Source organism: Camarhynchus parvulus, chromosome 3 (assembly GCF_901933205.1).
Source record: "Camarhynchus parvulus chromosome 3, STF_HiC, whole genome shotgun sequence".
Lineage (NCBI taxonomy): Eukaryota > Metazoa > Chordata > Aves > Passeriformes > Thraupidae > Camarhynchus > Camarhynchus parvulus.
In genome coordinates, this window is record NC_044573.1 from 20,454,085 (window position 1) to 20,467,153 (window position 13,069).

A 13,069-nucleotide genomic window follows, 5' to 3' on the forward strand; every position below is an offset into this window, starting at 1 on the left:
GGTGAGACACATAGAACAAAAGGATTTGAAAGCAATTTTTAATCCCCCACCCCCTAGGTCCAAAAATCCTCTTCTTTCAGTCTTGCTTTTCTTGCCTTGCTGACCTCTTCACACCAGGTTTCCAGAGTCCCTCTGACTGCCTCCTTCCTTGAGTCTCTCTGACTGCTTCCTCTTGCCTCGAAGGCTTGCTTTAGTGACAGTGGGCAATTAGCAGCAAAGTGCAGCTGGACAAGCAGCTTTCTTGTGAGCAAAACAGCAAATACGGGGCAGATGGCTTAATAGCAGCACCACAAGAAAGGACCACCTCAAACTTAAATGAAGTTTTTTGTCAGCAAGCTGTTGAGCCCAACTGATGAACTCTTCCTCCCTGAAGTGAGTTCTGGGTTTCTTTTCTGTCTGCCTGCCATCTGTTCTCATTTTTCTGAAACCCCATGTTTTCATGTTTGCGCATGTGTTTAAGATGATCTCAGCAATTTCTTGGGGCTAGCAAAAGAACCCTCTTCATAGCAGCTCCCACAGCCCAGCCTGCTGCAGTCGGGCTTTCACAACCTCCTGTGTCTCCCTGTCCTCTGCCTGAAGCTGGAACTTAACTTAAAGAGTTTTAGTGTCAGTACCACATACACAAAGGCAAAGGGAAGGAGTTCAATATTTGATTTCAGGATATATCTCTGCTTTCTCAGTACAGAGGCTGGCATGCTACAGCAGCTTTTTCCGTTCTCCTTGTATCTTCCCTAATCATACATGTGGCTATGAGAGAAAGGGGGAGTGCATGTGGCAGAGAGCTTGTATTCTGGAGAATCTCTTTCTCTTCACTGTATAACTCAGTCACCAAATCACTTCTAGCCTATTGGCTAGAAATTCACAGAATTCACAGAATTGAGCTCTTTTTCCTTGTTCTGCAGCACCTCGGTACATGGCTCCATTCTCCGTGGTCAGCAATTTATCCGTCATCCACGTTGACTGGAGCCGCACCTTCGTGCTGAACGGGCGCCTGAAGGAGTATGCGCTGACAGAGAGCGGGCAGCGCATCTACAGCGGCTTCGACACCGAGCTCTACTTGCCAAGGACATCTGACAAAAGTCAGTTTCCCACAGCTTCCTCTCTGGGAGAGTCTGTTGAGCAAAATTAATAGTATTGTATGCTGAACTTTTGCTGTAGTGCCGCATTTCTTCAGCCCGACTAGCTCCCAATGCCGACAGCAAGAGTGGGCCACCTCCAGAAAGCTGTCGAATCCGGGGTGCAGCTGTAGGGCACAGCTGCTCTAGGGCACAGGTGGACTGCACTGGGGATAGGACTGTGCCAAGGGCAGGGACAAGGAACCCTTAAACAAACCAATGGAGTTTCAAAGGATACAAAATTGGTAGGGAAGTTTCTAGAGAAAGGGGCAGGCTTGGGGAGGGATTGACATTCAATGGGAGGAGGAACAGGGAACAAAAGAGCAGGTCTTTGGAGAGATGGACAACTAGGGCAAAAACCAACAACACAGGGGGGAAAGGAACAATCCATTAGTAATAAAATGTGCTATAACAATACAAAATAGGAAGGATTATAAAACTGACTACTAGAATTGCAGTACAATCAAAAACACACACTGCAGCAAACTTTAAAAAAAAAAAATTCTCCATTTCAATCCCAAGCTAAGACCAAAGGAGCATAGAGCCGCACCAAAAGGTATCTAAGCAAATCCTTGAAAAAAAATCCATAGAGCTAAGCTTTCTCTTAAACATTACACCTGACTGGGTGAGACTGTTTTGATTCACAATGACAGTCAAGTTTTCCCAAATCCTGAAGCTGTATTGCAATTCCATCCTTCAGGGATACAGTCAGGGAAATGTATAGAAGTCTTCAGTTTCAGGAAAGACTGCAGCTTGAATTTTCACTTGAATCAAATTAAGTCAGTAGCTCTTGGAACCAGCCATGTTTTGAAATACAGTTTCATTTTAGAAATTTGCAGTCTTTAAAATAAAAGGAAATTATCAACAGGGGCAAAAAAAAAGAAAAAAAAGCAACAAGTAAAATGTTTTCTGTTTTTCTGTTTTGATGACATTGGAATGTCATATGTCAAAGAATTTTGTAATTTATTTTTTGTCTTACTGATTACTGCAATGGTGTTAATGCTTTATTTGTTTTTATTCGAATGTTCTTATGTTTGTTTTAGCCATGAATGAAGTATGAGAGATTTAGGGCAAAGTGGTGAAAAAACTGAAAGTTGCCAGAAATATTGGAAAAGGAAGAATTTAGTAGTGAAAGAGGAACATAATTTCCTACACTATGATGTAGCAACATCATAGTGATGATTGCTTATGATCTGCCGTGATTCATAGTTTAGAATTTCAATACCAATGTGTAAAGAATTGTGAAGCTCTGATATGGGATTCAGGTGGATTATGATAGATTATGTGCTATTCCTGCCTTGTTTTTTTAGACCTGGCTGTTTGCTGGTAAATAATGGTGAAAAGCAGCACCTAAATAATTTTTGTTTCTGCTGCTGACAATATTTTCTAATTTTTTTGCTCAGCTTTTTTGTTTCAAGTGACCTGCATCACTGATGAAGGGAGTGCCATGACACCAGTCATCAAGTACAACGCTGGAGAGGGAGTTGGTAAATACATGAAGAAATTACCTAGCATCTGTTCATTTGATGTGTTTGTGCTTGAAATTTGGTATTAGTGCATGCCAGGCAGGATGGCATCTCACTGCAGGAGCTTCCTTAGTGCCTTGTTTATGAAGTATGTAGGTAATGTGCTTTTTTTGCCATGTATGGATTTCTGTTCTTTACATCACAAAATTATTGAGTCCTTTAGGTTGCGAAGGACCTGTAAGATCACAGAGTCCAACTATCATAGAATTATAAAATGGTTGGGTTGGAACTTCCAGCCCCCTGCCGTGCAGGACAACTTCCACTAGACCAGGTTGCTCAAAGCCCCATTCTACCTGGCCTTGAACACTTCCATAGGCTGGACAATTCTCATTATTAGCTTCAGATCCTCTCCTCAGATATGTAATATTCTTTGTTTTATTTTTACCTAAGTATATTGCTCCAAAATGTTGTGCTTTTTTCTGCGAAGTTACTTGTTTGAGCTATTTCTAACTGAATTAATTAACTGGTTTAATTAAGTTCTTTTTTATGTGGCATCTTGTTCAGCCTTTTGAAATAAATCTGCCTTATATTTGCAATTAGTCTTTACTCCGCATTTCCCTTATATCCCTTTTCATGCTTTCACTGCATTATCCTGCAGAATTTCAGGCAAGGCTTCCTTAAAGGCATTATAAAATGTTCCCAGTTGCTCTACATCCATCACCTTCCACATTCTGCCCCTTTGTTCTTTTGATTGCTCCTTTTCAATTGCCAGAGTCTATCGAAAACTTGAATGGCACTATGGGCAACTTGCAGAGGAGGCTTGCAAGCAAAGGTGTTGAAAATTCCTTGGCCAAGAGTTTGGTTGTACATGTAGGATTTCAAATAACCAGGAAATACTGTCACTGAGATTTCTTACACTTTTGTTGTGCATAAGCAAAGCCAACCAAGTGACTGGTTTGTTTTCTAGCAGGTGGGAGAAAGGACTAGTAAAATGTTTCATGTTGCTTGCATTTGTATGAATGTATTAAAACCTTCCTCCCTCTCTTTTGTTAACTGCACAGGCCTGTAACTGCACAGTTGCTCTGGAGAGAATGTCCTCTATCTGTACCGCTCTGAAATTACTGTAGTAATTTCCGCTCTTCAAGGTTACTTGGAGAACCCTTTTTTCCTCACATTCCACCACCACCACCACCTCCTTTCGGAAGAGCTGTTGATGCAGTGGTGATTTCCAGCCTAAGCAGCAATGCCAGAGCTTTAAGCAGGGTCTCTTGAGGGTAGTAAGTTTTTTATTGCAGCCCGCTAGCATATTGAACCATTATGCCACCTTGAACATAAGTGCAAATAAGCACATGACGACAAAATTACTTAAATTTCTGCCTAATTTATTAGCGAGGAAAGGGATGGCATATTGTTAAATGCTTCTTGAAATAACTGTCCCTTTCTCCCCTAATCCCTCTTTTTACAGGTCTGATCTTGACAACACCTGGAGAGAAGGACAAAGCAGAGTCCAAACGTGGAAAATTCTACAATGAGTTGTGGTTTGCAGTGCTGATGATAGTTCTAGGTTTGATCCTCTTGGCTATTCTTCTCTCCTTAATTCTTCAGAGGAAGGTCCACAAGCAACCCTATGCACGAGACAGGCCTCCTTTAGTTCCACTCCAGAAAAGAACATCACCAATGAGTGTGTATTCATCAGGTGAAACCCATCCGGTATGTTTGGAAAAATGCAACCAGTGTATATCCATGATACCTGCCCTGTCAAACACACACAGACTTTTTCTTCCTCCTTCCAACAGTTTGTTGCACACTTGGTTACCAAATGGAGGCTGTTTAGTGTAGGGAAAGGACTGTCTGGTCCCGTATGGGCCATATCTGTGTGGGCACACAGAGCAAGGTTACAAGAGCTCAGTCCAAACAGAGCCTTGGGACACCTGGTCTGCAGGCCCTGAAATGTTTCTGATGCCTAAGACAAATTTTGGATCTGGATTCACAGGAAATGCAAAGCCATTGCTGTCACCTCATGTTAGCTGACATCTGCAGTAGAGCTGAGACGTCTTTGGCATGCTGTGAGAAGGTAGATGATAAAATGTGCTTTTCAGAGGAACCTTTCCTGTGTTCCTGGCTGCCTGTTGTGGATGGCTAACCAGGATCAATCTGACAGTCTTTGTCAGGTATCCAGGAGATATGCCTGCAAAGAACAAGACTTAAGGAGAGGCTTTATTTCTTGCCAGTATCCATCTACCACCCAGCTGGACTGTTCTAGGACAAGCTGCATGCCAGGAAGGTTTGGAGTAGAGTGAGAGTAATCAGGGAAAAAGCAAGGGAACTTCACAAAATGCACGTGTGCATTTGTGCACATGGACCCACAGTGGGACCACCAGAGTGGTGGGAGGAGGGCTGCTGGGAAGTGATAAAGAGGAAGGCTCTTTGTATCCTGAGAAGTTATAACTCTGAAAAACACATAAAAAACATGTTCCATCATGTAGCAGAGTAGTAGCGCTGTCCTACCCCTTCAAAAAGCAAAACAAAAGGAATATGGCTGTTGTTATGTGATTGAGAATGGAAGCAGCCATGCCTTCCATTTTCGTGCTTCTTCCAGGCACAGGCCATGAGATGATTCTTCTTGTCACTTCTCAGCTTCTTTTTCCTGTGAGTGCCATCAGCAGCATAGTGACTCCTGCATCCTTCACGCATTCTGTTCCTTCTTGTCTCGGTGCCAAGACACTGCATCTGTGCCTCAACCAAGAAGCTCTTGGAAACAATGGGATTTCCAGTGTGCCCCTTCTCCTGGCAAAGGCTAAGAGCATAAGAAACTTTTTTTTTTTGGTCTCATGGTTTTGATTCCTTTTCCTCTACAGTCTGTCATCTTGTGTTATTCCTCTTGACTTTAAAATGTTTTTGCTGTTGGCATGCCTGCACAATTCCTTTCCATGTTCCTGCTCTTTCTTTTATTTTCTTTTTTTTTTTTAATTTTCCTTTTCATTTTCTTCTTTTAGCAGCTCATGGACTTAATAGAAAGGAAGATTTTTAGTGCAGCAGTTGAAGGACTGATCTGAGAAGATAGGCTAGAGCTACTATGGAGTGGCAAAATTGCTTGTTTTACAATTGTTAGTGAGGTCATGGCAAGCAATGCTGGCTGCTCACACAGTACTTGACCACTTAAAAATTAAACAGTGCCTGGTCTTTGCCAGTTCCCCTACTCCCCCACATTCTGCTGCACTGCTCTCCCTCACGGAGCTGCAGCTAATTCACACCCTCTGTCAGGTACCCCTGCACTGCAGCTTGCCCTGCCCTAATGCTTTTCCTCCCTCTCTTTGATCTCAGTTTGAAACTATTGCTGACACGTCTGATTCATCAAGCAGCGTCACTCTCAAAAGATACACAACGCACTTTGAGGTAGAGTCCTCAGCTTGCAGAGTGGCCAGACGTGTGGTGTGTCAGATGACCCAAGCATGCACAAAGGCATCTGACACTGCATGTTTCTCCTGGTGGGTGATGATTTTTCCCCTGGTTATGAAAAGATCTGCAAACATCTTCTTGCTGTGCAAGTCTAGGCTATCATTCTGGTAATCAAAAATCTTTGGACTTCTGCTTGTTGGTACTTCAAAAAAAAATTAGGAAGAAGAAAAGAGAAAAAATGGGGAAAATTCTGGTTTAGTGTTGTTGGGTTTTTTGTTTGTTTTTAATAATATGATTGTTCTATGCTTTTTTTCTTCTGTTTATAACAACTGCATGATTTTGAGGCATGGTTTTCTCTGTTCTCTTCCACTCCTGCTTTTGTTTTGTTCAGCTAAATTATTTAAAACCATGCCCTTTATTTTTTTTATTTACTACCTTGTGTCTACCTTACAGGGACTGGCAGATACGAAAATCCCAGGGGCAGGTTCTCCCACGAGCAACCGCAGTTTCCGCCTGGGAGCCGGGGGGAGGAGGCCGAGCCAGGGCCAGCTGAGCCGCACGTACTCCCCCGCCTCTCTCCATCGCAGTGTCAGCCAGCTGCTCCACCTCTACGACAAGAAGACTTTTGATGAATCGCCTTGGGATGCCATCCTTCACAACCATCGCACTACTGGCCGTGGCTTGGTAAGGGCTCCTGCTCCCCTGGGCTGCTGCTGTGCGTCACCTGCTAGAGATTTGTCTGCTCTGTTGGAATCATGAGACAGTCTAAATGTCATGACTTTCTGGAGATATGGCCAAAAGGCCTAGAAGGACATGGCCATAGCTTAGATCCTCAAAATTCCTCAAGTCTACTGTTCTCTTCTAGACTTGCAGGTGATCACACACTGCTCTTACAGGACTCAAGTGATCCATGTGCATCTCTTTATGGTTTCCACTGAACTATTAACTCCATGGTTACCAAGGAAATGCACCTTGAAGAATTCCCTTCTATTTGGTGTTTTTTTAATTTCCATGCAATTCAGCAAATGTACATGTCCGAGGTGGGATGTCTTGGTATCCTTCACACATTTAGAGCCAGAGGCAGGAGCTTGTGTTTTATTGACTCCTGTTCTGTTAACTGGGACTCAGGTGCTGATGATATCTGCTCAGTCACAATGCAGAGATTTTGCGAAAGCTCAGATCTCCTGGCATGTGTGACAAATTAATTCAAACTCTGCCCATGTGGGGCTAGAATAAGGTTAGAGGGCAGGCAAAATATTTCTCTTTTAATACAGGACAGAACTAGACAGTGTCATCAATAGGGATCTGAACACACAGATACAAGGCATGATTTTCAAGCCAAGGACAGTGATGACCTCCCTTCCTCCTTGTCACAAGGAAACAGGCTTTTTAACTTCCAACCTTCCCTGACCAAATACATGAGAAGGGCTTCAGTGGTCACTGAGACATGAATTTGCTTCCTAAAAAATATGAAAATTAAGGTTCCTAAAAAGAACCCAGAATGGGGATAAAGGACCTGTGAGGTAGTAACAAAATTAGATGGTTAGTGAATGCAAGTTAGCGAGTGGATCTTGTCCAAAATGCAAATGAATTGGAGGATAGCCTGGCACATACATCCAAGCAGATTCCTCAGACTTTCACCTTCAGTTCACCAAACAGCTGGAAGGGCTGGAACATACAGGCTTACCACAGAATAGGGGTGTTGGTTCCATCACTGTCAAACCCACTTAGACCCCAACAGCAGGACCAAGGAGGCCAACAAGGTAGTGATAACTCTAGGCAAAACCCCTCTAGGTACAGCTTAACCTCCAGCCTGCACTCAGCAGCTCATGGACTTCCCAATCCAGTGGTATCATGAGTCAGCCTTGCCATTTTCTCAGAGCTATCAAATCCTTGTGATTTAATTCCCTGGGGACTAACAACTCACCCAGGGTGCCCCTTCCTGTGCTCTCATTAGCCAAAAGAAAAGCTCCTGCTGCTCAGAGGGAGCTCTTGCTCCAGCCACTTATCTTGGGCTGACACCATGACTTAGTTTAGGTTGCAAAACCCCCCATGTGCATGTTAGAATGAGTTTAAAAATACTCCAGTGAGTTTCAGGAGTGGCAGAAGCCAGAAAACAAAAATTTTCATTTCCTTTTGGTGGCAGGCAACTCTCACAGCATGAGCTCAGCTGCTTTATCAAATCAGCAGCACTTCTGTCCATCATCCTCACATTAGACATGTGTACAAAACATATACAAAAAATGTATTTGTTTTGGTTTAGGATAAATTTGAGAGAAAAATTTTAAAGGGGATTTTTTAGAAAGTAGATTTAAGTTTTTGGTTTTTTTAATTAGCTTGGGAAAAGATATTTTGTAGAAAAGTGGGAAAATTGTTTATTTAATAGATAATTATTAGTATAAAAAATGAAGAATAACAATAAATTTTTTGTGGCTTTAAAAGATGATAAATTCTGAAAGTTTTTTGTGGTTTGTAGTTTGGTTTATTTAGTTTTTTATTAGTTTTTTTGGTTTTGGAAATGTTGTGGTTTAGGTTTGGCCAGGTGAGTTGGTGTTTTTTTGGGTGTTTAGTTCAGAGTAGGTTTAAATAGTTTTAAGAAAAGGAAAAAAATTATAGTTTAGGAATTTTTTTTGTTTGGTTAGTCAAAAAGTACTTAAAGGTAAAGGAGAGTTTTGTTTTGTTGTTTGTGTGGTACATAATATAATTTAGGAGTTGGAATGTGGAGGAGTGAGAGCAGTTTTTGAAAAAAATTGTGTGGGGTAATTTTGGTGTTTTTTTTGTTTTTAGAATTAGTTTAAAAGGTGTAAAATTTATTTTGGGTTAAATACATGAATGGGGATATAATTTAGTATTATAAACTTATTTTGGAATATTTTATTTTTATCCTGTTAATTATTAAAATTAATATAGTTAAAATTTTATAAATATATATTCTATATACTATATAGAATGTATAGCTATATATAGATAGATAATGGTAGTAACATCTAGTAAATAGTGATATTTATATATAGTTTTTATTTAATAATTAGGTTTTTCTTGGTATATATGGTGTAGTTTTATTTTTTTGTATTAGTTATAATGTGTAATTTGGTTTTTGAGTAATGATAATTTTATGAATGGGTCTGTTTGTATTTGAGGTAGAATTATTTAAACTTTTTAAAATAAATTTTTGATATGTGTCATTGGTATTTTGGTTTTGATTATTTTATATAGGGGTTTAGATTGGGTAGGGTTAGTTTTGTTGGTGGAATTTTGGATGTTAATTAGGTGTTTTTTGTAAATATTTTGAAATTTTAAAATATTTTTTATTTAATGTTTAAAGGTGGTTTTTAATAGTTTATTGTATTTTTAAAATTTTGTTTGTAGTTGGTATACGATAGGGGATATGGTATATTTATTTCATGTTATGGTTTTTAGTTTAGGTGTTGATAAGATTTTTTTTAAAATCAGTTTTGTTGTTTGATTTAATATTTTAAAGGTATTATATTTTTAAAGGATTTATTTTTTAAGGTTTAGGATGGTGTTATGGGTTGCAATGTGAGGTATAGGGCAGGTTTTTAGTTATTTTGTGGTGGTTTTTATTATTGTGAGTATATAAAGTTTATTGTGGGGTGTTTGGGGTAGTGTGATGCAGTTAATTTGTTAGGATTTTATATTTATATTTGGTTTATTGTTTATATTTCAGGGGTTTTAATTGTTTGGTTTGTTTGATGGTAGTATATGCTTTATAGTTATAGATAATTTGAGAAATAGTTTATGATTAAATTTATTTTTTGGTTTTGTATTTATTTATAGATGGTAGTTTTTGAGGATTTGTGGTATTGTGGGTTTATTGAATTAAGAACAATTTTTTTGTGTCATTAATTTAAGTTTTTGATTTTTTTTTGGTAGTTTATTTGTCGTTTTGGTGTTTTTTATTAGTTTGATTTTTGGGGATATGGGTATTTAATAGGTGGATTTGTATAGTTAGTTTTTTATTTTGGTAGTGATATTTTTTATTTTTAATAGTTTAAATGGGGGTTTTTTAATGTTAATTAGGGTTTTTTTAGTCATTTTTATAGAGTATTGGTTATTAGTTATGAATTAGTGTAGAGGTAGAGTTTTGGGGGTTTTTAATAATGTTTATGCTTAGTTGAAAGGTTTTGAGTTTAGTAAGTTCATTTGATTTATGGTTTTTTTAGTAGCTTTTGTAAGTTGTATGGGTTTTTTTATATTAATGTTTTAATTTTTGTCTTATTTTTATAATGTGATAAGAATTATTAGTTTTATTTTTATAATGTGATAAGAATTATTACATAAATAGGAATCCATTATTTTTATAATGTGATAGGAGTGATTTCCACTCTTTTAGTAAAAAGAGTGCAATGTGATTTTTTTGTTGGTGGCTGGTTGTATGGTGGAGGTTTTTTTAGCTTGTGTTATTTCTTTTTGGTTTTTTTTTAATGATATTAAAGTTTTTATATTTAGGTTAATTTGTCATTATTTTTAAAAGTTTAGAGTGATTTAGTTTTTTAATATGGGTGTGTTGTGTGATGAGGGTAACTGATTTGTTTTATGTGGTGTTGGTGGTATGGTGGGTAGAGGGAATTTTTGGTTTGAATATTTATTTTAGTATTGGCTGGTGGGGTGTTAGGAGGAGTTGTATTTTGTTGTTGATTATTTTTGAGGAGGTTTGGCTTTTTTATGGATTGTTAATATTTTTTTTGTTGGAACGTAGTTCGTTTTGGATTTTTTGTTATTTTGGTTTTAGAATTTCAGTGGTTGGTTTTGAGTTGTATTAGGTATTTTTTGTTAAAGATTTTAGGATAAATTATGGGTTTTGGTTGTAAAGTAGAGCATATTTTTTATATTTGGGTTTGATTTGATTGGGTTAAGGGTTATTGTATGAGTGATTTTTTGTTTGTTTGGGTAAAGGTTTGTTGTTTAGGGTTTAATTGGAAAGTAGGTTTTTTGTGGGTGAGTAGGTAGAGAGGGTTTATAATTTGGTTGTATTTAGGAATATATATTTTTGAAAAGTTTATGGTGTTTCGGAAAGTTTGTGGGTTGTTTTTTGCTTGGTGGAGATGTGATTTTGCTGATGATATTGGTGGGAATTTGATGTTCATTTTGTTATTTTATTTTTAGGAATTGGATTTTTTGAAGTTTTTCAATTTTGTTTACTTTTTGATGGTGAAATTGGTTTTTAGGAGAATTTGGATGATTTTTAAAAATATTTTTATTGTGCTTTTTTATATAATGATGTTATTGATGTATTGTAGATGTTTCGGAGTTTTATTTTTTTTAGTGTAGTTGGGATTAGTTTATGGTAGATGGTGGGATTGTGTTTTTATTTTTGGAGTAGTTGGTTATAGGTGTTTTGTATATTTATTGTAAAAATTGTGTGATAGAGATAAAATTTGAGTTATTTTTGGATAAGAGAATAAGTTTAGAGATTAGAAATATATGAAGGTTTTTGTTTTGAGAGATTATGATTTTAAGTAATATAGCTATTGATTGCTTTATTTTATTATAGAGTAAGTATAATTAAATGCAATTAGTATAGGGTTTTTTATTTTTTGGATTATGTGTACAAAAATGTATTGGCAATATTAATAGCAGTAGATTACTTTGTTGTTTTGGATTTTAATTTGGAGTTTTAGTATGTTTGCGATGGTAGTGCTTAGTGGTGGAGTTACTTTAAGGTATGATAGTCTATACTTAATTTTTAGGTTTTTTAGATTTATGTATGTTAAATGGGGGTTGTTGAAGAGTGAGTGGGTTTTATTGATTAGCTTTTGGCTTTTAGTTTATGGATTATTTTGTGGATGGAAATTATGGCATTTTGAGCTGTTTTGTACTGTTGGCAGTGCACTGTCGAGGTGGCAACTGGTATTTGTTGTTTTTTTATTTTAAGGAGTTTTAGTGTAGATTTTTTTTTTATAGTTTAGGTAAGGTGTTTAATTCCTTAATGCTCTTTGTTTTTACAGCCACTATCTCAAAAACTTACTTGAGTTTTTTTTTATTTTTGAAATATTTCTTTGGAGGAAGTCTATGCCTAAAATGCATGGGGCTTCTGGGCTAGTTACAATAGGGTGTTTCTTTTATTCATTTTTAGTCAGGGTCATATCAGTACATCGCTTTACATTGCCCTGAACAAACCCAAGGCAAGACTCTGCTCCTGTGTTGTTCAGCTACTCTCTTGCAAAAAAACCTCCTGCCATGTTTCTGAGTCAGTTCTTTCTCTTTATTACGCACAGTAGCTTAGGAATAGTGGTTTCAAAGTTTGGTTCACCCCTTTGTCCAGCCTGCAAATCAATCTAGTGAATGGTTGCAGTGGCCCAGGACACAAAACTGCAGTAACAGTGCTAGTGCCCTCTTTATGCTATGGAAGTGGTTTATTTCTCTCCTGCTTTCAACTTTCTCCTAATGCAGGAATGCAAGTGGAAAGTCAGACACTCCCTTGGAAGCTTGAAGAACAAAATTTTACCTAAATCATGTGTGAGGACGTTGTTACACAAAACAAAAATGTAATCATGTATTTTTTCTTTTCATGACTCCAAGTTCCCCAGTACACTGTAACAAACACTATATTATTGACCATTTGTCAGATATATAGAGTAATTGAAGGGATTATGGTTTTTTTTAACTTACTACTTATTGTGAAAATCTAATTATCTTGGATTCAGGTGCTTGAATGCTTTAGGTTCTTATCTCATCCTGGGAGAGGAAAGGGAAGACATTAGAAATGCACTTATTTATCTATTTTAGAACCAGTTTTAGTGGGTAGGAGGACAGAGAAATGAAGGAATCACCTTTAGTCTGGTACAGCTTTGGCTGATATACTTCTTTTTTCCCTTCCTTACAGTATGTAGATGAAGAAGATCTTGTCAATGTCATCAAAGGCTTCAGCACCGTCACCAAAGAGCACACCACATTCACTGACACCCACCTCTGAAGAACAAAACCAGCTTTTCTAGAAAATGGAAGTGGGTAACTTGCCAAAAGCAGCCTGCATGGCCTTTGCAGGCAGGGATAGGGCTGCTGTTTCCCCACCCCTTGCCCTGGAGTTAATTGATAAAACTGGTTTTTGGGAGGGGACTGGGGAGG

General features: G+C 37.9%; 1 protein-coding gene across 1 annotated transcript in view; it reads left to right on the forward strand.

Moving 5' to 3' along the window:
* Positions 1-13,021, forward strand: part of USH2A (usherin) — a 373,050-nt gene extending 360,029 nt beyond the window's left edge. The window contains exons 68-72 of the mRNA XM_030944868.1: positions 903-1,079; positions 2,519-2,602; positions 4,047-4,291; positions 6,434-6,664; positions 12,828-13,021. Of these exons, the coding sequence (XP_030800728.1) occupies positions 903-1,079; positions 2,519-2,602; positions 4,047-4,291; positions 6,434-6,664; positions 12,828-12,917 (827 nt within the window). The 3' untranslated portion in view covers positions 12,918-13,021. The remainder of the gene's footprint in view (positions 1-902; positions 1,080-2,518; positions 2,603-4,046; positions 4,292-6,433; positions 6,665-12,827) is intronic.
* The last annotated feature ends 48 nt before the right edge of the window (positions 13,022-13,069 follow it).